The sequence below is a fragment of the Drosophila simulans genome, chromosome 2R (assembly GCF_016746395.2).
Source record: "Drosophila simulans strain w501 chromosome 2R, Prin_Dsim_3.1, whole genome shotgun sequence".
In the NCBI taxonomy this organism is placed as follows: domain Eukaryota; kingdom Metazoa; phylum Arthropoda; class Insecta; order Diptera; family Drosophilidae; genus Drosophila; species Drosophila simulans.
This window is the reverse complement of record NC_052521.2, coordinates 18,425,978-18,452,685: the sequence shown is the minus strand read 5'-3', so window position 1 is coordinate 18,452,685 and position 26,708 is coordinate 18,425,978. Positions and strand designations below refer to the sequence as shown.

Genomic DNA, 26,708 nt, shown 5'->3' with positions numbered 1-26,708 from the left:
TGTTGACAACAGACTACTAGCAGGGGAAAATACAACAGACCGCGTGCACATGACCTGGCTTTTCAATCAGACTCAACTGAGAGCGGAAAATGCTCTGGATTTTTCCACACTTATACGCTAATTTCCTGCGCCTCCAGTGCGAAAATCAAGGCGGGAAACAAGAACAATTGCAGGTGCTAATAACGGCGGGCAAAAAAACGTTGCCAATTCTATAAAATGTGGGAATTAGCCAAGTTGAACCACACTCAACAACCAGCAGCTCAGCAAAGAACAAGTCGATTTCATATCACTACTTAAAATCTAATAAACTTACCATCAAAATGCGTTGCAACAAGGTATGTAAAGTTATCAACTTTTTAAAGTATTTGTTTCTAATTTATCTATCCATATAATAGATTATCTTCCAATTTATTGCCTGTTTTGCGGTTATTGAGCTCGTGCTCGGTTATCCCCAAGATCGTTTCACATCAGCGGAACAGATTCAACAACTAAGTGATGCCAGTGAAGGGGATGCTGATCCGGAGATCTCTTCAAGCAGTGAAACCCTCAGAAATCTATACAGATACGAGCGCACTCTGAGCAGATTACGAAGAGCTCTGGAGGAGTTGGCCTATGAGGAGGCGGCCGATGACATGGAGCTGGCCGAGATCAATGTTTTCCGGCCACTATTCCGTTACCGATCTCAGGTGGTGAAGGTGAAGAATCCGCAGCAGCAGTTTGGCTAGCTAAACACTTTAGTCTTATTATCATCTATATAAATTAAGTCATATGCCATTGATATCTTTTATACAAACCTAGCCTGTTAAGAAGTAATATAGAGCTAATTTATATTGTTAAACATTTAAATATTTTATTGTTTCATTTGGTTGAGCCTATGCGCCTTGCAAATATACACACGTGATTAAGCATATGTACACACCGATCTATGTAGTTCCCATTAGAGTTAAGTATATTATTGTAGTTACTTTTCATGTTTCCACTTTGAGCACATTTACTTGAAGGCTTTTGTGGAGGACACGCGAATTCCTTGCATTGCACTATTTCTTGGAAGGATTCCTAATATAAACACACCGACACACACATACATATTTGACTAAGGAAGACACAAAGAATATTGACTGCTAACGCTACAATATAAATATATATATATACGATGGACACTCATCGAGGGCTATTTCTTTTTTTTATGTATTTATTTTTTTAAATCTGTCTACGCAGCTAGCTAAATCCCTGTAAGACTTCCCTAAGCTGCTGAAAACGAAAATAACAAGGTGCTGCAATCCGACTTTAACACATACCCTATATAAATCTTATATGAAAATCGTTACTCTTCGGTTACATATATAGTATATATAACTATCTTGTTTGCTGGGAACATTTTGCACACCTTTACTCTGCTTGTAAACAGCTAAGTCGCTAGCCAGCTTATGAAAAATATTCAAACCCCCCACACCCCTTGCTCCTGGCTTAGAAAAGTTACTAAAGTTGCTAGTTAAGTACATAAGTAGTGTTGTTCTCTGTTCTGTTTGGTTTAGTTTAGTTTAGCTTAGTTAGGCTTAGTTAGAATATTTGGTTTTGCTCCTTTCGCTTGGTTCCATTAAGTTGCTCATACGCATAGTCGCTGCAAGCGTTGCACACACATATGTACGTCCCTATGTTTTACATTAAATTTGATTTAATTTTTGATTATCAGGCTTACGTTAGACACTACAAATAGCTGGCTGCAAATGGCCGTTTACAGGCGAATTGGAGAGCTTCGAAATCTCGAAACCTGTTTACATATTGGATGAGCCCATCTGGAGCACTTAGAGATAAAGCTTTCGGCCCGCTCCCGCCGGCTATACACATATTCACATATCAACACACTTAGCCGCTAAGTACATATATATATATATATATAGACCTATAGATTGGATCGATTTGCCCTTTTAGAGCACCTGCAGATTCTCGCAGTGCTTGAACTTGGAGTCCTCCTTGCCCAGGATCCAGGTGAGCATCTGGCGGGCCTTCATGCTGGCCAGCATCACGCTGCGGCTTTTGTACCAGTGCGCCGGCGAATTGGCGTCCCTCGGTCCCTGAAACGGGCCAAAATATTAGATAAATCACATTTACTCAACTCCATGTATTCGCCAAAAAAAAGGAACAAATGCTTCACTTGGGTGGGCGGGGGATCTTACGGGCTTTATTTACATTTGGCTCTCAATTCAACTGCATTTTTATGGCCCTGCAGTGTGGTGGTTATTCCATTTTTGGGGCGCCAATTGAAGTTTGCATTTTTCATGTTCTTTGTGCGGATTCTGGGAGTGGGCACAGGATAATAAACAACAAACAAACAAAACACTTTTGGCAGTGTGCTTGGAATAGTTTCTCTACTCTGGGACACTTGACACATTTTCTTCTTGTTGGCAAACAGGCAGAAGTTCTTTTGGCGAAAGTTCAGGGCGCTTATATAATATGAATACAATCAACAACGCATAAACAGGGAGTTTTGGCTCGGATATTATTGGATTTCACAGAAAAAGTATCTATAAGATACTTTTGGAAGTCTCCAAAAGTAATTTGAGGTTTTATAAGATTTACAATGTGTTCTTTTGGTCATCATTATATTTTAGACACCAAGTAGGGTATACAGGGTATATAACTTCTATCTATAGAATCATGCTTGTTTCGATTACGGGTTGGGGTTTGAAGAACACACTAAACATCGATTAGATTCAGTCCGGATAGCAGGTGGTTTTAAATGGATTTTTAGTCGGGGGTACATTTAGTTTTACTTACCCCGTCGTCGGCTTTAAGATCAGTCAGACAGTTATCAGTTTCTACAGTCTCTATGTTTGTGTTTTCTTTAAATTTGTTTTTATCTTTATCTTTTGATTTTTTCGGATTTAGCTGCGAAAGCGATCGATGTACATTGATTACAAGACACCAAAAACAGAGATAGATGGGAGTACAACTAGCTAACCAGCAAACTAGAGCTATAGAGAGCTAGAGCTAGACCTAGGGGTTTTCTCTTCTTTTTTTTGTTGGGGGGTTTCTCTGGGATCTTGGACATACCTGCAACTGCACCTGGTCCTTCTTGAGTCGAATCTGGGTGAGCGTGCCGGCCAGTAGCTCGTCACAGTTGTGATTGATGCCCACGGAGACCTCGATAAACTTGGCTCCGAACGTGCAGGCCACGCATTTGCCATCTACGGAGCAGAATGGTGGAATGGTGGAGGATACGGATTCGGTCAGGTCACGCCACTTAATTGACGATGCAAATGAATGCAACGACTTGTCGGTAGTGGCTAATTGCAATACTCACCCTGGGCGGAAACGGCGCGTGAGCGGGCCAAATCAATTTTGTTGGCCACCAGGATGGTGGGTCGATGGCGCAGCAGGTCCATGTCCTGCAGCCGCGATAGTATCTGCTTGGCCCGCGTGAAGGACTCCTTGTCAATGCAGGAGTAGACCACCAGAAAGGCATCCGCCTGCTCCAGTTCGTCCTGGAAGGCACACAAAACAGCAAAAGCCAACGGGCCAATTGAAACACGGAACTCAACAAGTTTACAACATTCCGGGCATCAGGCTTTCGTGACTGCCGAAAGTATTTAATGCCCTGTTTTATTGCAACCCAGTGGAGGCGAAATTAAAAGTTCTTAACTGCGCACCGTCAAGTGCAGGCGTTGTGCGAAAAGTCGAGCATCCATACAACCCAAGCCAACGTAGCCTACATTTTCCGCACCCAGCGCCTTGCCGGCTTCTTTTTGTTAGCCGGTACTTTTGCATTTTATGCTCGTAAAAATTAAAATTATGGCCACTTGGCATCGCAATAACGTGGCGAGCGAAGGAAGAAACTTTCCGACTCGGCCAGACTTTTAATGATGTTCATTTATCTGGCCCATACATTACCAGACGGCTCTATCGCCCAGGTCCTTCGAGTTTCCGCTCTCTTAAAGGTGCGAATGCGTTTATTCATTAGCATTTCGCGGTGTTGCGATACAGTGACATGTTGGAATTCTCTTTTATTTCCAAATGCATTTTAGCCAAATTTTAATTACTGAAAATGGTCTATTGAATTAATAATATTTATGGTTAGTGGAGTTTAAGAACAGGAATTGCAAATATCTTGTTACTTTTTATTGCAAAGTACTAGACATCTTGCTCAAGTATTTCTTTAAACTCAATTGGTAAAGATATATCACGATTCAAAGTTATATATTCACTCGCATGGGCAACTCGGAACTTCTTGGCAAAAGTAATTGCCCAAAAATGTGAGTCCTTCCTTCGCTTTCCCAAGGAATTTCAGCTGTCCAACCTTTGGCCAAATACACTTTGTCTGCGGTGACGTCGGCAGGTTCAACTCCAGCCCAGGGTGCTGGCTTCCGATACCGTGGCACATCCTCATCCGCCATTTGTAAATTTGGCACTTGGCGCCGGGCGTCAAGGTGCTCGGGATTGGCGGCGGCTTAAGGTCAGACCTTAAGCAATTTATTATTTGCTTTTCCACCATTTTTTCGGCTCACCATGCACGAGCGCCTTGGCTTTAATTCGCTGACTCTAGTGTCGCACTGCCGAATGGATAAATTGTTGCCATTTCCTTTTGTTTGTCCTCGTCGAGCGGCCGAGTCGTCATCACCATCAACGGAATCGTCCATCGGCGATTACAATTATCATTATCGTGTTCATTTGTATTGTTTGCCACCCTCAAAGGCGGCGGCGGCAAACGGCCCGTTGGCCATTTGGCAATCGTCCAGCAATTTGGCATTTCGATTGCACAGTGGCTCAAATCGCTGTACTTATATTTGACTTTCCCCTCCCCTGGGCGCTCCCTTTTTTCCCCCCATTTACCCATATTTTGTTGTGCCAACGTTTGCAAATTGCTTTGGTTGCAGGCGGCGGCGCCCGTCTGGCAGGATTTTAAATGAATTCCTTAAATTTCAAGGCAGCCTCCAGCATTCCGTGCATTTCGGCATAATTAACCGCATTTCGCAGCTTTCTGCAAAAGTTTTCATAGTTTTTCTCGGGGTTTCCCAGCATTCCCCCTTTGTTATTTTGCAGGTCTCGCATTTCAGCAACTCATTTTGCATCTGTAATTAATTCACTTTGTGCAATACATGCCCGCACAGTTGGCAAATCACTCCCTGCTCCCCAGGGCATATCCTGCTAGCCAGGCAGTCAGGCTGCCAGGACACACAAGCTCATTTGTCTGGCCAGTTAATGGTGAAATATTCAACGGCAATTACAAACACAAATAGGAAAGCTGAGGGAACTTGACAAATGATTTACCTTGCTCTCTGGATTTCCAGTGAGGAACTTCAGTTCCGATTCGGTGCCATTCAAGATGATTGAGACGTTCTGCTCGGCATCGTCGCATTCTGCAAAAGGTTTAATGTTTCAGTTGAATTATGGCAAATGCATCATTCCCACTAACCAGGTCCATCGTAGGCATTGATGCAGTCCGAGGTGCGGAACTGCGAAAGCAGAGCCTGTTTGCCCACTCCCGCGGATCCCAGCATTTCGACGCGATAGAATTCCACCGGCTGGTGATTCTCCTGGGCATTGGCATTTCCGAATCCGTTGCTGCTGCTGCCGCCATTGTAGCCACAACCCAGTCCCAGGCTGCTTCCGCCCCCGGCCACGCCCCCCAGTCCACCCACGCCGTTGCGTGTGTGCATGGGACTGGATGGAGCCAGGCTGTTGCTCCTCGAGCGCCGGCGACGGAAGGAGTCACCTCGATTGATGATACCTGTAGCGAACGGAAAACAGTGGAGAGTTGTCAAAAACTCGGTGAGTCTGCTAACAAAAAAAAGGGAGAAAAACACGTCACCTATTTCGCATTCCCAGTGCACGAGGGAAACTTTTGTTAGTCTACCTGTCATACGCGGCGTATGTGCAACGTGCGCTGACTTCGCGACTCGTTGCGCATACGCCACGTAGCCGCGGCAGAAATTACAGCTTCCTGCCGCAAGGGCAACATCAACAATAGTTAATCTGCCTTTTGTGTCTCATCTGTGCCAAAACAGTCCACCTCCACTTTTCCTACCCCGCCCCCCTCCCGCTGACCTGTCTGTCTGGTTTTTCCTGCCAGCAGTTAGAAAAACTCATTTTGCGGTCAAAAATTTAAGCGATGTTTCCTGCATTTTTGCACCATATAAATGCCAAATGTTTACAATATAATCTGCATATACAATGAATATTAATGGCAGCATTTAATGTGCTCTTAAACAAAAATAAAACAATTAAAAAGACATCGAAAATGATGTGGGACAAGGCGTAATGGTTATTTTAACCCATTGCCTTGTTCCGGAAATCGCACAATGTGCCTATGAATTTAAGTAGATTTTTGGCTAGTCACATGGATTATGTTTTCAATTTATTGATAGTAAACAAAGAAAGATATGTGAAATCAAATTATTCAGATACATTTATTGAATGCAGTTCGATATTCGTGCCAAACCGCACACATAATTTAATAACACAGCCGAGGGCATAACAAGTAGATTGACCGAACAAAGGCCGACTATATCTGGATATAATCCGCACATCTGTTCGGATGTTACCCTTCCATCCCAGCCCCAGCTGCCCCACATTGGGATAATGACCGACCGAAGAAGGTATTACCCAACGAAGATGACGAGTCAAGAGCCTTTGAGCTCAAGTCGCGGCCATTGTCATTTGTAATCCCTCAGGCCGATAAATGTGTCTGTAATCGAATGCATATATACATGTCCGACACTGTACGATTTGTTCTGAATGCTGTGTACGTTTGAAATGTCATAAATAGATTTATTGCCAGCCTTATTGCATTTAGCGAAATCTACGCGTCTGTGTGTGGATGTACATCGCAGACTTTTCAGTATTCGTTGGCATTTGGCTGGCTCCTCATCTGCGGTCATTAATTGTGCAAATTGATTTAATTGCCAAAAGGCGTTCTAAACATTTATATTCGAGCACACATGGGGGGCAGGGTTCCCCCTCTTTTATTTCATTTTTTTTTTTGGTGCACAGGCATGGGCCGTCATCATTGGAAAGCCATAAAACCATTTTGGGTGGCCATATTACCAATTTCTCTCTTTTTTTCTGGGCCATCGGGGATTGCGAGGCGGCTGCGCGTGTGGGAAACAATTCATTTGGAATAGGTGCAAACGGGCGGCCATTAAAATTGCGATTTAGTTTCGTGAAATTTCTCACATCATATTGCTACATGTGTGTGCAATGTTCATAGTTATTCTTAGCCATTGGCTATAATTGAAACTGACTAATCTCTGGAGTAATTGCAGCCGCTTTTTCCTGATTATCCGCTGGCCATTCCTCAAACAAACGTTTTCGTTTCACTTGTCTTTGATGTTGGTTCAGCACTTTTCATTTTCCACGGAGCATACTCATCTGTTTGTTTGCTCGGGGGGCATAACTGTTTGAGAAGATAAATCGAACATTTTATTTGCTGATTGATTTACAGTGGGGCGAGTGTGGCACGAGATTTCGCATATGCTGCCACTTTTGAGATATGATTAACCGACTTCAAGGTCAGCGGCGTTTTTTGTTTATGCGAAAATACACCCACTACTGTACACAACAGTCGAATGTTTCGCAATTGGCCAAAACTGCCCATAGCCAATTGCTGGAAAAAATCAGGCAGCAATGCAAATATCACCACTCGCTCCACTTCATTCAATTACAGTTCGATCCTGGCCCACAGGACAATTGTCGGAGATGTATTTGTATGGAAAATTCATTCAGGCCTCTTTAGTGGCTGCCATCGATGACTGACACTCGGCACTGGGCATTTCAATTAATCACACACCACCCAAACCAGCCAGCCATTCCATCCCAGCCATCCACCCACTCCAAACATATTCGATTCGTATGTCGGCCTGTCAGTTTTCCGGCGGCTCATTTTAAATTTCCCACTCGTGCCGACCGTAAACGTGCATAGTTGATGGATGGCCACAGTTCCCTTTTTTGTCGGGATGAGTAAACCCACACGATCTGGCAAACATCTTGAGCGAATTAAAATTAATTAAATGAACGCACATGACTCCTGGCAAGAAGTAACCGCAAAGCAAAGCTGCCACCTCCTGGCCCCAAACAACCAACTACAAGGCTTTCCACTTGTATTTGAAAGCAATTTAGTTGAGCAAACACAGACACTTCATTGAATTTTAATATGCACTGCATTTGGGGACGCTGCTCAGCCGCAGTAAGAAGAATTTAACAAGCGACTGGGGGTGAAGTTTTAATACCCTTTGATGTAGCATGAATTTAAAAAAAAAAAGGATGTGCATATCAAGATATGCAAGGGAAAAAATACTTCTTAAAACGTAGTTGAATGTCAGAATAAAATGGGTAAAGCGGGATTACAGGAGTTTAGCTGACAAACCTGCCATCTGGAATAACTTTAAAACATGTGTTTTTTATGCACATCTATTCGCAACTATCCCCATCCCATATATCTACATATATATCTACTTATTCTGCGTCTGTCAAATGGTTCCGGCTTCTCCTTCATGACTAAGTTATGACACCTCGTGTGCTGTTAGTACGCAGGCTTGTCGTCTGCTTCCTGTCATGTCTGCTCAAGTGTTCCGTACTCCGTACTTCGTTCTCCTTTCTCCCTATTCCGTATTCAGCTTAAACACGTACTTTAAGTCTGACGTGCATTTATGGATGCAAAACCCTTGCGGGAGCGGGTTAAGATAGCAACTATAATGCTCATCACCTATCTATAGGACCACACAGAGAAGTAAAAGGATTTTGAAATCACTCTTGCAAAAGGAGCAATTGTTAGTCAAAGCCTGAATTGTTTCTTCGGGCTTAATCAATCAGTTATTGCATAGATTCACTGAACTCACAGACACTTTAATGCGCTAGTAATCCGCAATTCACCTGAGCCAAGCAGTTTAGCTTGCTAATCGATCTTAATTGAATTTAAGACACTTGAAATTGTTGCAAACTTTCTCAACGAGATAGCATCTTCAAACTTTCAACCAAGTGCCTTACAGTTTTGAGACGCACTGTAAGTGGGTTGCGATGGCACACAGTGCGTATGTGTAACAATAACGTGACACAAATGTAGAATATATAGGGAGGAAAAAAACGCACACATATGTAATGGCAAAAGTTCGCAGGACTATGTGAGTGTGTGTGCATATGTGTGCATATCTGTGTTTTTTGGGCTGGGTATTCATATTCTATGCGGAGTGGCATTTAGTGCCACTGATATCTCCTTAACATCTTCGGGTAACAGCCTTTTAAGATTTCAATAAGGATTGCTGCGCTGCGTGCCCCGGAACGAAACTATAATTTTATGCCGTCTGGTGTATCGTGTGTCCCCAAGATGATGTGCGTGATCCCAGGTCCCAGGATCCCAGCTCCCTGCTGCCCCCCGAAACCCATGGCCGCATTGTTAAGATGTGTAATCCCAGTCATCTGGCCCTCGGGCTTTGTTGACTTTCAATTTCGAAATTAATAAATGCTCCTCAGTGGTCTTTGTTGCGCCACTCGAACCAACTCACCTCCCTTGGAGGCGCTGAAAGTGCGCAATCTGTCCACATCCTCGTCGTCGTCGTTGACGCGCAGGTGATGCATGTTCATGGTGGGCACGTCCAGGAAGGCGTTCGATTTTCTGTGTGCTGAAAGAGATTAATGTGGATTGCATTAGGGATTAGGTTCAACCATTAGGCTCACCTGCCTAGTTTGAATAATTTACAGATGCTTTAAACAGACAGCCAAGCTGATAACTCACATAATACATGAAACTTGATTCTTATGATGATGATAAATGCATTTTTAATCGAGTTTATTAAAAAATATTATTTAAAGCTTAATCTCTCTTATATTTATGCTATTTTTTTAGCACATTTATTATGATTTCTGTCAAAACTGCTGAGTAAAAAAACAAGAGAACGCTTTATTCGAAGTTCTCGACTATCAAATACCTGTTTGTTATATAATAAAGTGAAAAAATTGATTGGGCCATATGCAATCGGTTATTGATCCTGATCAAGAATATATATAGTTAACATGGTCGGAAAAGCTGCATTACATATTCTTCACCGAGTCTAGCATACCCCTTTTACGAGTAACCGGTATAACAACAATTGGAATATATGAATAAACATTGGCACGCAAAAACCCGAGCGTAGATAAATATGCGAGAAACCCTTCGGTTAAACGTGCTGCATTATTGATTCAGTTTTCCCTGCTCCAGCTGGCTGACATTTGGACAGCTTTAATGGTTTCCGTTTCCCCATGTCGAGTTGACAGTGAGAAGTGCCACACACGTAGCTCACTCGCTGCCCGGGTAAACTGGGTCAATGGTTAAGTTCATCATCGAACGCCCACGTTAATTGAATCAACATTAGTGGAAGGTACTTAACAAAGGGACGGATGAAACAACCATATGCTGTTTCAGCTTCAACACCTCGCCTTAAAGTCCTGCACTCCGGCAGGATGTCCCATGCTCCTTTTGGCACACCAGGACTTAATGGTCAACTTTACATCGCCGCCGCTCTCGTGCTGCGAGCAATTTGGCTGAGAGCTTAGTTTATGCCGCATAAAAGATCAGGCTCAGCACTTGGCTAATTTGTTGCCGTTGTTTCGCCGCTTTGATGGCTCCATCCGGCCATTAAAAGCCACAACTTTAACTAACTTATGTACAAGTGCGGTCGAAATTCTAGTGAGCTGTGCTGCTACTAATGGAAGTGGTTTAAAAGCTTGGGAAAATAGAGTGATACATTTTAGTTTCAAATTCAAGCTAACAAGCAACTGCTTAGTTTTAAGAGATAATGGTAGCTTGAATATCCTAAGTAGAAAACAGACTGCACTTTCAAGTGATTTCTTTCTTGCTTTCAAGACAACAATTTAATTTAAGAGAACGAAAAAGTGCTAAAGGAGCATAAGTATCAAACTTTTTAAATCTTTCTGAGTTTAGTTTTGTACTACTACTACTTTTCAGTGAACCAACTAATCTGCTTATCTACAAAGTTCCCAGGTAATCCTATGAACTTCAATATTATACTTTACCAGCTTGGCATCGACTGCATTTACTTTCTTTGGCATCCACTTGATAACTATTTAATTCACCGCAATTGTAGCTGCTCATCTCCGGGCGTAATTTACTCACCGTGCGTCTGTGGCCTCCGCTGCGATAGCTTGCGGCGCTGCGGAGGCGTCTCCGTCTCGCTGAGCCGGGGCTCACTGGTGCAGTAGCTCCGGGTCTCCTGGAGCGTGTGCTGCTGTTGCTGCTGCTGCTGCTGCGCCTTGGTCTTCTGCCGGACCTGCAAGTGGGGAGGAGGAGGAGGAGTGTCTTTAGAGCAGGCAACTATGTATAGCTATCTATCAAAGGCGGCCCAAGGCAATCGCTGTGATTTATGGACTGCCCTTGCCGATTGACTGAGAAATTAAATTGCATTTCTCAAACAAATCAAATTGCATTTGTTTGTCCTTTGGCGAAACGGACGCCCACCATCTCACTTGGCCACCGTCAATGGCATAATTTATCGGCTTGTCCTGGCCCTGGTCCTCGCTAGAAGGGCTCCTCCGCGATCCTCTTTGAAGGGATATCCCCCTAAATGTCAAGGTTAAACGCCTTGGCCACTCCAAATGCAATCAGCGCCAATGCTTGTTTCGCCCGCCGCAAAAGTTTCCTGCTCAGGCATTGGCGGGTAGGTTGGAGCAGGAGGACGTGTCCCTGTTCCAAATCCTTCATGCCACGTTCAAGTGCCTGTCAAGCCGCCTCGGCTCTGCGGTGCTCCATTGGAAGCCATCCTGCCTGCCTGCTGACGACGGGGCGTGGCCTGTTCCGGCAATGTAAGCTTCTTGTTCAGTTTCTTTGGTCCAGTGTGAGGGCGATATATATTTATAGCTATGGCCATAGCCGCATGCAAAACGTCCAACTTTGTTAGCCACTTCCGTTTTCCTTGGCCCAAAAAAACCAAAAAAAAAAAGCAGGGGCGAGGGCGAACAATATGATTTGGGTGTTGGGGACCAATTAGTTGGCATTTCGAAGTTATTAAGTTGTGCCGCTTATGTCCTTGATTCTAATTAATGGGCTTGGCATTGCGAGGAGTGTGTTATACATGCCTATAGGTACTCAATTTATGGCTTTAAGCCTTTGTTACGATTTCTTAATTAAATTAAAAAATGTTTAAAATTAAGATTTCACGTTAAGTGAATTTCAGTTGGATCTACATTTAACATCTTTAAATGAAACCAGTTTGCTTCAAAAAATCTGCTATATGTTTGATTGAGTTATGACCGTAAAGGTTTTTGGCCTGAATTTGCTGCTGATCAGGAATCTTAATCCCCTGAAAGCCACGCTGATTCCGCCACTGTTCCCGCACAAGGTTTCCTCATCGCTGGAAAACGGCACGCCGGAAGCGCTTGCTACGTGGCGTCGGCTGTCAAGTGGCCAGGGATTTGGGCCACGTTGAGTTTCTGGTCAGTTGGAGGGACCGGCAAAGCCGCCAAATCCGCAGGAAGTGCGGCCAGGGGGGTGGGGCGGCCATTAGGCGAGCTGTCAGTGTAAACGTTCCTTGTTTATTTAGTGGCCGCTCTTTTGCGCTTTTTATGGCGCACACACACACATATACGAGTTTAGACATATAACAACGAACCGGACTGTATACGTATGTGCGCATTTATCCTGGCATTTCATGGGCTCTCCTGACCAGTAATTGCTCTTCTTTCTTGGCCAAATGTTTGCATGGTCTACTTTGCCGGCTTAATCAAATATTACGACCATACGGACGGACGGACACCCACATCTGATCCGTGCGGATGCAGTGGTCGGCTGGTCAGATGGTCGATGCTTCTCGCTTCAGAAATTAATTGCTTCCTGGCTTCCCAGTTCATTGACCATGCGGTGCTCCGCGGCATGTCCTGCGGCGGTGTCTTCAATTTGTACCCGCTTAATCCCCAATTAGTCCTCTGGGGCAGCGCAGATAATTTATTTTCTTAATGCGCTCCGTTTTACGGGGCTCGAAATCGTCGGGCGACGGGGGATTAAATTAAAATTCGAAATTAATTTCACATTTCCCTATTTGACTTTAAAATTAATAAAACAGATGAGTTATTTCTATCTGAAAGGTTGGTTGGTCTTTAAATTTAGTGATATCTTGCGAGGTATATCACTATTTTTATTGTAAAATGTACATACATCCTAAATTCTTCTTGCAAATTTATTCTGCCACTGCTTAAAGTTTTGATTGCACACAAGACTGCAATTTCCTTGCCCCCGATGAACTTTTGTGTCGAAAGTCGCAAAATATTTTCCCATTCGTGGCTGTCTTATTTGTCTGTTTTGGCTATTTGTTGGTTTTTGTCTAGTATTTGCATGGAATATATCTGACTTTGGCCCACAGAATGCCGTGCAAAACGAAAATAGCTTTACAATGCGACTTCATCGAGTTCGTTGCTGTTGTGGCATCTTCTCATTAAACTTTTGCGTCTGCAGATGAAAAGTGCTAGCGACTTATCGACATTGGGACATCAAGGCAGTGAGCACTCCAAGTTTACTTCCTTGCTGCTTGCCGATTGTATCCTTACTCCCCGCTTCCTTATAACAAAAGTCGTTTCAGCACTCCTTCCTCATGACTTTAATACCCTTTACTAACTTGTTTGGCAAAACAGTAAGTTTTTTGTAGTACTCACTAGTTTAAGCATATAGATTTTTAACCAAATTTGCAAGCTATCTCCTCTAAAAAGGATATATTGTATATGTGCAATCATACGCCAAAATGTAGGCAACGATTTTTGGAAACCAGGTATTCAATAGTCGGTAGCGCCAAGCACTTACTTCTCACTTGCTTAGCTGCGAACTCATTACGGCCACGCCCAGCGAGAACATGCCGCCCCAAAAAGTGGGAAACCATGTGTGTGTGTGTGTGTGTGTCTTGGAAACTTTTTCTATATAAATTACCAGCTCGAGGCGCATCTCAGGCGATGAGAACGACATTTTTAGCACGATGCATGGTTGTATGGCTGCTTTTTGTTGCCTCGTTTGCTTACTAATAATGTCGCGAGCAGAAGCAGAAAAGGGGGATTCACCAGCGAGGGATATTCAGCACCAGAAGCTGCGAACTGGAAGCTAACCACCCAGCTCCAACCCAGCCAGGAGAACTCATACGCAGCGTATGCCGCCACGTGGCGAAAGTCTTTTGTGCGAGACAACCATCAGTCCGATGAAATTGAATTTCGCCACGATATAACTCAATTCACACGCCGCACTGCAAGTGTTCCGAATTCAAGGCTCCTCGGACGGCTGGGTGACGGAATCAATTGAATTGGAAACGTCAGCGACTTCAGTTTTTCTGTATTATTTCAGTTGCGGTGATGAAAAATTCAAATAAATCCCGCTTCCTAAAATAGGCCTTTCTTTTTCACTCAAGGTTCAGTTCAAATTTTCGATTGTAAGTCGCACGGGTTCGTCGTTATTAGAAGGAGGTATATACTATACACTAGTTAATCATGGAAACGACCGCTCGGCTCCAGCAGTTGAAACCCCAACAGAGCGTCATGTCGCACGTCACGGTCACCGAGAGTGATGCCGAGTTTGCGATCCTGAATCTGGATTGTACCGAAGGCTTGGAGAGCTCGGTGACCAAGATCCTGGTGGCCATCGAGGAGATGTTCTGCAGTTACTTTGAGGACCTCAAGAAGGAACTGGAACTGCAGAGGATGGCGGCACTGACCTTGAACCAGCTGACCCAGCGCTACAGAATCAACACGAAGGTGGACACGAGCTGCACGTGTCCGCAGATCTATGAGATCGAATCGGATGATGCGATCATCAACAAATACTACATCTACTACCAGGTGATAGCCTGTTCCAACAATAACCAGGGTTGGGTCATCCACAACATGCGCCCCTATATACTCCTGTTTCGTCGAGAGTGCGCCAAGTTGGATCTGAGCGAGGATAGTCCCTTCATCATGGGTGACGCCTTCCACAAGCCAATCAAGTTCTTCATCGACTTGGTGGAGGAGCTCTTCGCCTACTTCTACAGTGGTCACGTGCAGTTCGACTGCGCTGCCCACATGCTGGATCCCTTGGACCTGAACAGTATCGAGTACTACCAGAAGCTATTGGAACCCAATGAGGACTTCGCGGATTACTTCAAGTACAACATGAGCTTCTGCAAGTGCCTGAGGATGCCGCGCCGGTGTCCCGCCCACGAGTATCCGCAGGTGAAAGAGGACTTTAACGCCACCTTTGTTAATCAGGCCAAGAAGAAGCGGTGTGCCAGGCGGTGCGAGAAAATGGCCGAGACCGAGAACAACTTACTGGATCGAAAGAAGTCCATAGTTAGACTCCAACGTCCCAGCGAGATGTCTGGCATAAGCACCGGTATGGAAACAGAGCTGGACAACGAAAGGGAACTGAAGAAATCCATCTCTAAACACCAACGTCGCAGTGAGAGGTCTATAATAAGTATTACTAAGGAAAATTACCATATTCCTTTTCCCGACGACCGACACGAGCTAACTGTTAAGGATTCAGTAATCAGATGGTCGCGGAACCCACAATTTCTCAATATGGATGTATCATAAGTTTTTAAATTTTGTAAGCAGTTACGTTTATTTTATATGAGGTGTATAGATTTTAATAAATTGTCTACTGAGTTCCCCAGTTGGTTTGGATTCATCTGGGCTAGGGGTATCCTTCATCGTCGACTTAAGTGTCATTCGTCAGAAGTTTTCCTTGTTTTGCAGGGGAATACACTTAAAACACACACAACCGAAAATGGAAATGCGCGATCGGCTGTACCAAATGATGGTGAGCCAGAGCTTCATGTCCAGAGCCACGGTGACCGCGAGCATGGCCAATTTTGCGATCGGTAATCTGAAAAGTTCCGATGCTGTGGAAAAGACGGTGATCAAAATTCTGCTGGCGATCGAGGAGAAGTACCGGAGTTACTTCGACAGCTATAAGAAGGAGCTGGAGCTCCAGAGGATCGCGGCAGAAACGCTGCACCATCTGATCCAGCGCTACAAGATCACCATGCAGCTGGACACGGGCTGCACGTGTCCGCAGATCTATGAGATCGAATCGGACGATGCGATCATCAACAAGTTCTACATCCACTACCAGGTGATAGCCAGTTCCAACAAGAACCAGTGCTGGGCCATCCAAAGTCTGCGTCCGTATGTGCTGGTATTTCGGCGCGAATGTGCCAAGTTGAATAAGCACGAGGAGAGCCCCTTCATCCTGGGCGATGCCTTCCACAAGCCCATCCAGTTCTTCATCGACCTGGTGGAGGAGCTGTTCGCCTACTTCTACAGTGCACACCTCCAGCTGGATTGCGCGGCGCGTCTGTTGGATCCCTTGGATCTGAACCGCATGGAGTGCTACATGAAGCTGTTGGAGCCCAACGAGGACTTCGCCGAGTACTTTCTGCACAACATAAGCTTCTGCAAGTGCATGCGGCCGCCACCGAGTTGTCCGCCGTACGAGCACCATCAAAAGATCAAGGATCAGTCCGACGCATATCTCAGCCATGCCAAGAAGAAGCGGTGTGCCAGGCGGTTCGAGAGAATGGCCCAGAACGAGGCACAGACTGCGAAGCGGGAAAGCGGCTCGGTGGAGCGGAAAATGTCCACTGGCAGCCCGAGGACGACCAGGAGCCTCAGTCGGGAGGCTTCTGTCGGGGAAGAAGCCGTTTCCGTATCCCACCAGCGACATGAACGCACCCTAACGGATCAGCTGATGTGCGTCCTCAGCATTTCCCCCGAATGTAGACACGACAACACCAACCAATGCGGCCATCAATTAATCGGGCCAAATGCAGGTGATTCTCCGTTTCTCGGAAATGTCTGCGGAAATGTAGTTATGCCCAGTTAGCCCGGCACCTTGAATATTTGTGGCACGCAAATGGGAGTTGCTTACCAAGTGAACTTCAAAGATACTTTCAGCTGAGCACACTCGATACTCAAAGTACATCAATTAAAACTGAGCTAAAGTTTTCACTTCAATCAAGTGAGACACTTCAAAATTTGTTGTCAGGTAAAACCACTGAAGTTCTTTCAAGTTGGCTTTAAAATTAACAATGTGATTCGCGATTGAACATTATAATCTGTAATCTGCAAAGCTAACAAGCAAATATAATAAATTAATTTATAAATATTCAATTCAGTGTTTCATTATTATTAATCGAACACATGTGCTCTAAGTACCATTACATAAACTCAATCAATTATATTTGCGCCACTGGTCCTTTGGAAATTAAAAAACACATTATAATATTGTTGAAATGGCAATCTGCATGTGCGTGACTACCAAGTGGGCTAAAAGACAATGTATTTATAGTAAAAAACGTGCATTTATCGAAAGCTAAAAATAAATAAGCAACTTTTGCCAGCGTGACGGGCAGATGCAAATGCTAATGCTAAATCTGTACCGCTTGGATGCGTTCCAAGCGCATTACGTATACGCCGCGTACTCACCGATCTGGCGCCGGAGGTGATGCGGGCGCTCTGGGAGCGCGTTGCCGGCCGGCGTCGCCGGTAGCCGGGAGTACCGCCCTCGGGCGTGGCACTGCCGGAGGCGCCGGGCATTCCATGGATGACCGTCTCGATGCTGGCGCCGGTGGCACAAATGGAGGCGCTGCGCGTCTTCTTCTGCATCCGATGATGCATCGGCGAGATGTCGTCCACCATGGTGAATTGAGTCTCGGTCTCGTTTGGGCCAACTCCTGGGAAATTTGCGTTGGTGTCCGGTGTGTCCGGTGGTCCGGTGGTCTGTGGTCTTCGCCGGCAATTTTCCGTAACGAGTTCGGTCAAGTTGCTAGGGTTTGCTACTTGTGTGCATTAAGCAGTTCGTGCTGTGGCTCTAGTTGCTCTATTTTGCTGCTGTGGATGCTTGGTTGCATAATTCATAATCTGAGTTTGGGATGGTGTGTGACTTTAGTTTGTTTGTGGTGCACTCTGCAAATAAACCGTGACAAGCAAATGAAACGAATGCACAAAACATTTAAATGAATTTTCATTTCAAATCATAAAATTACACTTTTTCTCGAATATTTGCTTCGTGATGTCGTGACGTGACCAAGTTGCACAGAAATAACCCAAAGAAATACTGTGTGTATATATTTTCGAAAAGCAAAAGTGAGCTACGAAAAGCGAATTTCATCTGCGTTCTACAAGATGCTGTGTGTAACAACATGCAACATAATTTGCTGTGTGATTTTTCATTTCGCCCCGCAGCCATTAAACATAAAATTCCTCTGTTTGTTTTTCCAATCCCCCCGCAATCTGCCCCAGTCCCCCGTTCCCCATTCGATTTATTTTTAAACGTGCCTCACGCGTCTCTTGAAAACTGGGTCAGCTTCGGTAGTTGGCCAAAGCCCATTCGCATTTTCAGTGGACACCCCAAAAACGACAAATTGCTACAAACAAATTTGAAATTTATACGAAGGGGCCAAAGCCTTTGGGAATTGTGGTTTCCATCGGAGTTATATAAAGGCTTAGATGACTGTTATGTGCGTTGGTTATGCAAGCGATTGGGTTTATCCATTCTGATTGGTTGATTGATACCGGGTTATGTCAAAGTTTTCATTTCATTTCCTACCTTTCAAAACAATTACTTTGTACCATATCATTTGAATCCTACTTTATAGAGCCTTTTCTTATGCCAAATATTTGTTTCTAAGCCATAGCTTACTTTCCATTTTGTATAGAATACATTTATTGCTAAACCTCTTGATGAATGATTCCCAGAATTTTCCCAAGATTTCTTTCCATTGATTTCATAACAAATCGTTGTTTGGCTTCACTTGATCTTGTCCGTTTATCACGTAATCCCCACGGTCCAAAAATAAACTCTTCATATTGGCTACAGTTGCTAACCCTTGCATCACATCATCCACATGTCGAACTCTTTCGTATGGTTTCCTATAAAAAAAAGGCATTTCACAATTGAAATGTAAATAAATTGCCGGAAAATGTGGAAAGTTTCGAGTGGCACGGTGTGGAAAATGCTCTTTAAAGAGTTCGCCCAACTTAAATGAGAAACGTAAACTGCAGACTGCGAATTCTAATAGACACTAATTGCCATTTGCAAGGGCAGATTTCCCGAGGCGAAATTAAATCCATTTCTCAACTAGCCCAAAGGCAGGGAAACTCAAATTGAATTTTCCACCGACCGATGAGATGGGCTTTGGAGTGGCGGCTGGGGATGCGGATGAGGATGAGGTTGCGGAGGCAGCCGGCGGGCCAATCAAAACATATTTGTAATCCATTTAGGCATCCTGTTCGCTCCTTAGACATGCATCATTAGCCACTCGACCCGGGGCATCCTATTCCATTTGGCCCGGCTGTCCTCCTCCATTCTCCTCCATTCCACAAATCGAATTACGCTTTCGCTATCTTTTCATCCGCACTTGCACTTAAGTGCATCCAGGACACTTTTCGCACATTGTAGCGAACTTGATGAACTTGCAGTTTTGGCCGCGTTCATTCGAGGACTTTAAGGTCCTGCTGCTCGGTAATCAACTTGTGCGAATGATTAAAACATAAATAATTAAAAAACGAGCCACCCTTTTTTCGCGCTTAGAAGAGAATAAGGATTCGGGCCAAGTCCCTGGCAAGTAAATAATGCAAAGGACTCGGGGGGGAAAAAGGGAGCAGAATAAATACAAAAACTTGAAAAGCATATGCGAGAACAGCTTGAGATAAAGAGTCAGTGACACTGAGAGAAAAAGGTAGCTGAAAATTATGGCCTTAAAAATGCTCAAATGTGAATGTACCTTCATCGGAATTCCCAAGAAACTAAAAGTGTATGTAACGTGTAAGTGAAAGCGCATTTTACATCATATTAAAGCGTTTTTTTATGTATACCTTGGCCAAAAGCAGCTAGAAAGCGGCCAAAACCACCCCAGCATTTTGACAGGGTTGCGAACAGTTTCTGTGCGACTTTACGCTTGATTTGCCACCTAAACCGAGAATCCAGCGATGCATTACCAGGACACACGAAAAGGGAAAGCGAAATGGGCACACCGATGATGATTTCAGCTGCTGACCCATCCAGTCGTGCATGAAACTCCAGGCCACATGGCAATGAAGTCGTCGTACTCCTCCTCGTCTTCATCTTCGCCGAGTCCTTTGTCAGCAAATGGAACTGGAAGGCTGGCTGCTAGCCTTGTTTGCATTCAATTGATGCCGCTGGCATTTCTGGCTAACAACAGGATTGCGTGTGTGTGAGTCCTTCTAATTGGCCGTAGGAAGAGTAGGAGTATGGTGTCACCATGCCAGGACTCGCCTTTAAATCTTCGCCAGGGATTTCGCTATTAATTTTCATTTTTATGCTCACAGACTGAGGCCAGCATTTTCGGGCCATATTAGTGGTGCGGTTGGTGGTCATTTGCCTTTATGGCCCGATATGATGTGGCCAAAATTTGCTCTCCCACTCTTATCGGTTGGCCCGTTTGCTAGTTATTAACATGAATATTTTCGCTTCAGTATTTTGTGCGCCCGGCTAATCAGGCCACCCAAATGATGACAGCTGTGTTTGGTTCCATGCAACCTGGGCTATCATCGGAATAAGCCCAAAAAATGGTTGCTTCGGCCTACCAATATAAACCCTACAAAAAACAAAACAAAAAAAATAAAATCCCCGATAAAGTGTCAACAGATAAGGCGTATATGGCCTGAATGGGAGGTTCTGTTTTTTAGCCTGGAGAGTAGGTGGTTCAAGGTTGGTATGCCATCTGAATAAAACAAAGGTGAAACCATTAAAAGCATTTAGCTGAAACTGCAAACTAATTTGATTTAAATGAAAGCTGATTGCGGTCGATAACGAATTGATTTAAAATGTCCAAGTGCATAGTATGTTTTTTAAATCCACAAATTACATAGATGTGCAGCTAATGTGATTATTTGTGCTGAATCAAGAGATACATGCCATGTTAATCTGAAATTTTTCCCTTTAAAGCACATTAAAGTTTGTAGTGAATGCAGTTCCCTATTAGCCAACTAATGCGTACATTTTTCTCCCCCAGGAAACGCTCGATTTCATCTTGTCCAGCAATGACCTTGAGCCACGCCTCCTTTGTGTGCGAGTTTGTTTGGCGTGCCAGCGGCTTCCTTCAACATGTCCACGTCCACATCCACATCCACATCCACGTCCTTGTTCGAGTCGGTGTCCATGTTGTTATCCGTGTGGCAGGGCAGCTCGTGTCGTTGTCAGTGGATGTTCGCAGCGTTTGTTTAATGTTTCCCTTTGAGCCCCATCTCGCAACAGGGGTATTTGTTTATGCTCATGGCCAGCACCTGTTGCTGCAAAATTAATTTCAATGGGTCACAGGGCGCCGGCTGCTTGTCCCAAAGGTCGGCGGTGGGGTCAGGTACAGGGGTTCATCCTATTATTTCTGGCCGCTGATTGGTGACATTAATCCAAAGCCAGTGGGAGCACTTTCTGGCTGAGATCTTGGGCCAAGCTTGAGCATATAGAGCTCATTATTATCATTTTCGCTGGCAGCTTGTCAAACGCAAATGAGCTAAATAAAAACAAAAAGTTTTTATTGCGCATACGCCACGTTGCCGTTGGTCGTTTTAGCTCTAATGGGACAGCATGTTATTAGCAGCGAGCTATTTCATTTGCTCTTTCTGCTCTCCGCCTCGGATGAAAACAAATTTGAATGATTAAATAAATTATCCAGCATTTGGATGTGACAGCGGGGACTAAGCGTGCGAAGAATTTTTATGATTTAAAAATGAGCAAAAAACAAGTGAAATATTTCGAAATCATGTTGAAATTCCGTCAGCCAGTCGACTTTTATTTCTTTTCAGTTGACCAAAGATTTTCCAAACAGCTTGGCATTAGTTTATGTTTATTTCACGCAAGTGTTCCCTTTGATTTCGTGCTTAATGTTCGATAAATCGATGAGGAGGAGTAGGGATTGCTGGCGGGAATGAGCGAAATCTGCTCGGGAATTTACTTTGCTACAAAGATTTTCCAAATCGTTGGGCAAAATGGAGCTCAAGGGCAGATTATGCCGCCTAATGTGCCGTCTTCTTCGCCAGATTTCCACCGCCACTGCTCCTCGAATCCCTGTCTGTTTGGTTTAAACTCGACGTCTTTCACGGTGATTATGACACATGTGGGTGTGTGTGCGTTGTGTGGGTGTGTGTGCGTTGTGTGTGTGTTGTGTGTCTGGTGTGTGTAAATACTTGACTGTGCCAGAACGTGTTTATTCCGTTTATTCCACCTTTGGCTGCCGCCCGCTGTTTACTTCAAGTGGCATTCATTGGGGGTCTTACCATGGCTTGTTATTCTCAATTTAGATTCAAATCAAGCCAAGAGTCTGGCCGCCGGCGCAGATGTTTACACAAAAATTCACTTCATTTAGTTTGCGACAGGATAAATGCGGCACTTTGAAGTGTGTGTCATAATTAACTATCGGCAAATGTCCTTTGGCATCTGTTGAGCGGCAATTTGGGCGCCGGAAATAAAACGAGGAAGTTTACGATGTTCCTTTTTTTTTGTGTCCCCGAGGCGCCCCAATTGGTTAGCATTTGATTTCACATGGTCTTTGTTCGATTTTATTACGACCATTCGAGGAATTTCTTTTGTTAGCTCTGCTAAGCCAACTGAAAAATGCCTTTGTAAGTGAATAATTGAGAGGGAAAAGCCAGAAATATTTGGCTATAATAAAACCGTGTGTAGTAACAAAAAGGTTTTGGAATTTAGCTAATCTCTCCTAATTTCGCAGATCATGACCAAATTAACCAACCTCTTGGCTGACACAGAATTTTTCTTCTACTCCAGTGATTCCATTCGAAACTATTTGACTGGAATCAATGGCGCCTCCTTCTTCTTTTAGCATCTATCTGATTTTCCAACTCTTTATGCCATGGACACTGCTGACCCAGACAGTTGCAATTATGTTCGCCGAGGAAAGGGGGGAAAAAGGGGAGAAGGGCAGATCCTGCTGGAAGTGTTCTCCATGTCCATCAAAGTAAGCTGGGTGGAATGGAGGAAGTGGCTGCCGCCAGGGAAATACATAGGAAAATGAATAAAAAGTTAAGCCAGCCAGGAATTTATTTCGCATTTGAACTGCTGTTTGTTTGTTTGGCTCGGTTTTGGTTTGGGTTTGGGTTGTTAGCTCTTGGTCGCTGGAAGCATTTTAAGTGTGTGCATAAATATTTTTGTTAGTTGTGTCTGGCTGAGGACGAGGAGTTATTCAGCGGAAATGTGGCCCACTTCACTGACATCGCAGCCACTTGGCTCCTACTCCAATTTGCTGCCCAATTGTCACTGGCACACTGGGACCAGTCACGTTTTTCTACTGAAGTAAAACAGGAGTTGTGCACGGCAAAAAAAAAGGGTTAGCCCTAGAAAGATATTTTAAAAAGATCACACTAGATACTCTTGCTTGAAAAGCCACCATTAATTAGTATCACTTGTACTTAAGGTAAGATTGAAAATTCAGGGCTAACCCCTTTTTTCTCTCATTTCTTACTGGAATATTTCTTGCCATGTAGCCGGTTAAATAAATGATTATATTTTCCACTTACGGCAACCCTTTTCTCGCCAGTGCAGCAATAGGAACACGAAGCTGTCATGTTCATAGCTTTTCCGGGCGTAAAAAGTCCAAAGAGCAATGACAGGGGCGACGACATTTTTGGGGGCCAAGTGCTGGGGGGTGTTGGGCTATAAAGCCGGATAAGCGGGATGGCCAGGAGGCGGTGGACAATGCCGCGACCTGGTCGAAAACCGGATTCAGTCCCAGAGCCGCAGAGGCACGGTCCTTTGCCACTGATGTCTCCCTGATGCCAGGTGCAGGCCCAAAAACGCTTTCAGGAACTTACCTTTGTGCCTGGGATCTCTGGTGGCTGAACTCCATGGTTGTGGTAGTCAGTGCAGTGCTTTTAATTGAATTTGGAATATTTTTACCCCCCAAGTGGCCCAGGGGACAATCTGGCCAATCCATTTTGGCCAAGAGCGCACGAATTTGGCTATGACCAGATGGGCGTCCTCTGCCAGCCTACCTACTGCAATTAGTGGTGGCTGTCCTCTGCTCAAACTCTAATGGAATTAGTTGTTAATTTGATTTGCCATAAAAGCAGTCCGTGCCTCCACTTTCATTCGTATGCGGGTGTGCTTGTGGCTCCATTCCATGCGGATCCTTTGCACCGGGGCGTGGCCAGGAAGTCGCGTGCCAATGGAGCCAGACACTTTGCTTTAATTGGCCTGGGGCCAGTGGGTGCAGTAGCTCGAGGAGGAGCGGAAGCAGGAGCGGGAGCAGGAGCAATCGCATCGAGCCCCACACACATTGGAAAAACAGTGAATTGAAATCAAAATGCCGCACTGCAGCTACATTTGTTTTTTGCCCGCCCTCCTCCGATTGCGGATTGTGGTCATGGACTGTCCTGATTAGGTTCCAGATCTCCGGGGAGTTGCTGCGGCGATTTGTATCACTAATGATTGCCCGCAATAACTGCTCTTTGTTTGCTCCATTCAGTTTCGCTTGTTTTCGCTGATTGCGAGTGACCAGCAATTTAATACTATCTGATCCAAGCCACAGTCTATGTGGCTATAACTAAAATGTCTGTCAAGACAAATGTGAAAACATATGTATACAGTGCATTGACATTTGGCTTAAAATGAAAAAAAAAACGAAATGATGAGCTGCACAAACATGAAACAGCACACGAGTATATTTGCATGAAAAACAAACATGCAACATAATTCCAGGGAAATGTAATTACTGTGACCGAAGTTCAAAAGCGTTTGAAAAGTATGAAAATTAATTACATGGCAGTGTAATTATGAAAACATTAACTAGCCAACAACATTTCAATCAAGTTTTCCATTTGCATTCACAGTTACGCTGTGACTTAGCCACAAATTGTTTTTATTTTCTCTACACATTCCCTTGGGGCTTTTCTTCTGTAAATTTATTTAAACAACATTTAAAGGCTTTTCCTGTCCCAACGGAGTTTTTACAGCTCGATTATCGGGAATATGCCGCCAGCCTACCCATGACTTCTGATTAAATTGTATTTTATTTATGTTATAGGCTCTTGCATTGCCGCTTGCAGTCGGAAATCCATTTATCTTTTGTTACACTGCCCGAATTGATTGTTATTTGGCAATTTCCCGCAGGACCCCCTCGTCAACGAGCCAATGCTTTATGGCACCCCAAAGAATTCGCTCGCAAATAAACCATTTCGAAGGGAAGGAACATAAACCGATGGAGGCTGCTGACTTTTTGCCGTTGAATACTTAATGTGCAGGGCAACGCGTCGTATGAGTGATTTTTTTGTTTTTTTCTTTCGTTAAGGTTTTCCCGATTATCCTGCTCCAAAAAGGAAGCGGGAAAAGGAAATGGAGTTGGGTATTAAGTAAACAAATCGAACCGCTGCCGGAAAAGCCAAAAGTGCCCGGCCACACGACACTTTCGGCAAAAGGTTCTCAACTTTTTTGTGGTAAATTATCTATTTGGGTCACGACACTACAATTAAGCAATTTAATTAATCAAAACCAACCTGTTTTTCGACTATTGACACCTTCGACAATTCCTGCAGGATACTAATTCTAATTCCAGCGTCCTTGTTTGTGGTCGGTCACCAAACTGGAGAATCCATCCGGAAAATGTATGTTGGTGGCACTACTTATGTATTTGATCGATAATTGGTATAAAAAGAAAATTGTGATGGCGGCTCACTTTATATATAGCGAGATAATTTTGTGCACTTGTTCACTTTCTTTTTCCTTGTTTTCCGTTATTTTTAGATAGATTTCAGTTGTGAAGTGAATGCGAAACCGAAAAACAAGCACATGCGATTTTTCTCTTTCAAATATTTCAGATTTCAAATATTTTCCACCATAAAACTTGTGTACGAATCGCAGGCACACACATTGCATAAATATATATCGAGTATATTATATTGTTTTGATTATTTGGGTTGTTGTTGTTATTGTTGTTGTGGTTGGGGTATTTTCAAACGCGGGTTTTCCAACTCAAAACGAAACGATACGCGAGGCGCTGGGCGATTTTCCAACCGCTTTTCACATCCGATCCGTGCGAGCGCCGTCGAGTGTTTGAAGCGATTTCGGTTCGGTTTGGTTCGCTGTGCCCGTTGGTTCGGCGCTTTCAACTGTGACGTCACGGAAAAGCTCTGCCACGTCACCGTTAGCTTTTCCGAGCGCATTGCTCTGCCCAGCCACTCCCCCAACCCCCCTTTCGCTTAGCTCCCCATTTGGATTGTTTGTATTTTTTCTTTACGACTTTGCTTTGTTTATCTTCGGCTGTCTCTGCTGACTTTGTTTTGAATGTTCCATCAATGGAGCGCAAGGATGGTGGAAAAGCGGTGGGAAAAGGTAGTGAAAAGTGGGTGGCCAGCGGGTGGCAATTGGGTGGCAATGTGTAGCAGCCAAGGCGCTTTGGGGATTGCAACGTTTAAATCTATTCTTTTTTTTCTGACCCTTTCTCTGCTGCTGGTTCCTTTGTTTTGGTTTTGGTTCTGATTCTGATTTTGATTCTGCCTCGGTTTTGTTTTTCCCATGTTTATAGCTCGTGTTTTCCGTAGCTTCTTTTATGATACGAATCGCTGACAGCCAAGCAATATTTAGAATTTGTGACGAGCATTATTTGGCGTTTTATTAATGTTTCGATTTTGGTTGAGCACATGGGGTTTTACCCATTGCTCATGCTCGCGGCTTATTTGCCAATATATATTTACATTTTGGCTGAGAAAAATTAAAAAAGTAATTAGCACACGAT

The 26,708-nt window shown here is 44.1% G+C and overlaps 4 protein-coding genes across 6 annotated transcripts; 3 read left to right on the top strand and 1 right to left on the bottom strand.

Moving 5' to 3' along the window:
- The first annotated feature begins 72 nt into the window (after positions 1-72).
- Positions 73-1,297, top strand: LOC6735522. The gene is made up of 2 exons (XM_002082422.4): positions 73-335; positions 396-1,297. Exons 1-2 carry the CDS (start codon positions 321-323, stop codon positions 723-725), a joined length of 345 nt encoding a protein of 114 aa, XP_002082458.1. The 5' UTR covers positions 73-320; the 3' UTR covers positions 726-1,297.
- On the bottom strand, positions 825-26,044 carry LOC6735521 (GTP-binding protein RAD). Of its 3 annotated transcripts, XM_016168643.3 has the most exons (10): positions 25,471-26,044; positions 17,428-17,907; positions 11,108-11,261; positions 9,498-9,614; positions 5,414-5,728; positions 5,269-5,357; positions 3,305-3,485; positions 3,055-3,188; positions 2,779-2,889; positions 825-2,075 (listed from the first exon to the last, which is right to left on the bottom strand). In XM_016168643.3, the coding sequence occupies exons 2-10, from the start codon at positions 17,638-17,640 to the stop codon at positions 1,929-1,931; spliced, it is 1,461 nt and encodes a 486-aa protein (XP_016028861.1). In that variant the 5' UTR covers positions 17,641-17,907; positions 25,471-26,044; the 3' UTR covers positions 825-1,928. The 3 variants fall into 3 exon arrangements, with proteins under 3 accessions (XP_016028861.1, XP_039147346.1, XP_016028862.1); XM_039291412.2 differs by lacking the exon at positions 17,428-17,907; XM_016168644.3 differs by lacking the exon at positions 2,779-2,889 and having other exon boundaries at positions 25,471-26,043.
- On the top strand, positions 14,377-15,613 carry LOC6735519. Its single transcript, XM_002082419.4, has one exon. It carries the CDS (start codon positions 14,452-14,454, stop codon positions 15,532-15,534), a length of 1,083 nt encoding a protein of 360 aa, XP_002082455.1. The 5' UTR covers positions 14,377-14,451; the 3' UTR covers positions 15,535-15,613.
- On the top strand, positions 15,634-17,112 carry LOC6735518. The gene has a single exon (XM_002082418.4). It carries the CDS (start codon positions 15,728-15,730, stop codon positions 16,823-16,825), a length of 1,098 nt encoding a protein of 365 aa, XP_002082454.1. The 5' UTR covers positions 15,634-15,727; the 3' UTR covers positions 16,826-17,112.
- Positions 26,045-26,708: the final 664 nt, after the last annotated feature.

Coding starts and splice junctions, on each gene's coding strand:
- LOC6735518 (XM_002082418.4), top strand. CDS start 15,728: ATGGAAATGCGCGATCGGCTGTACCAAATGATGGTGAGCCAGAGCTTC.
- LOC6735521 (XM_016168643.3), bottom strand. CDS start 17,640: ATGGTGGACGACATCTCGCCGATGCATCATCGGATGCAGAAGAAGACG. Junction 3,189..3,304: donor ACGCGCCGTTTCCGCCCAGG/GTGAGTATTGCA, acceptor TCTGCTCCGTAG/ATGGCAAATGCGTGGCCTGC. Junction 2,076..2,778: donor ATCTTAAAGCCGACGACGGG/GTAAGTAAAACT, acceptor GGCCCGTTTCAG/GGACCGAGGGACGCCAATTC.
- LOC6735519 (XM_002082419.4), top strand. CDS start 14,452: ATGGAAACGACCGCTCGGCTCCAGCAGTTGAAACCCCAACAGAGCGTC.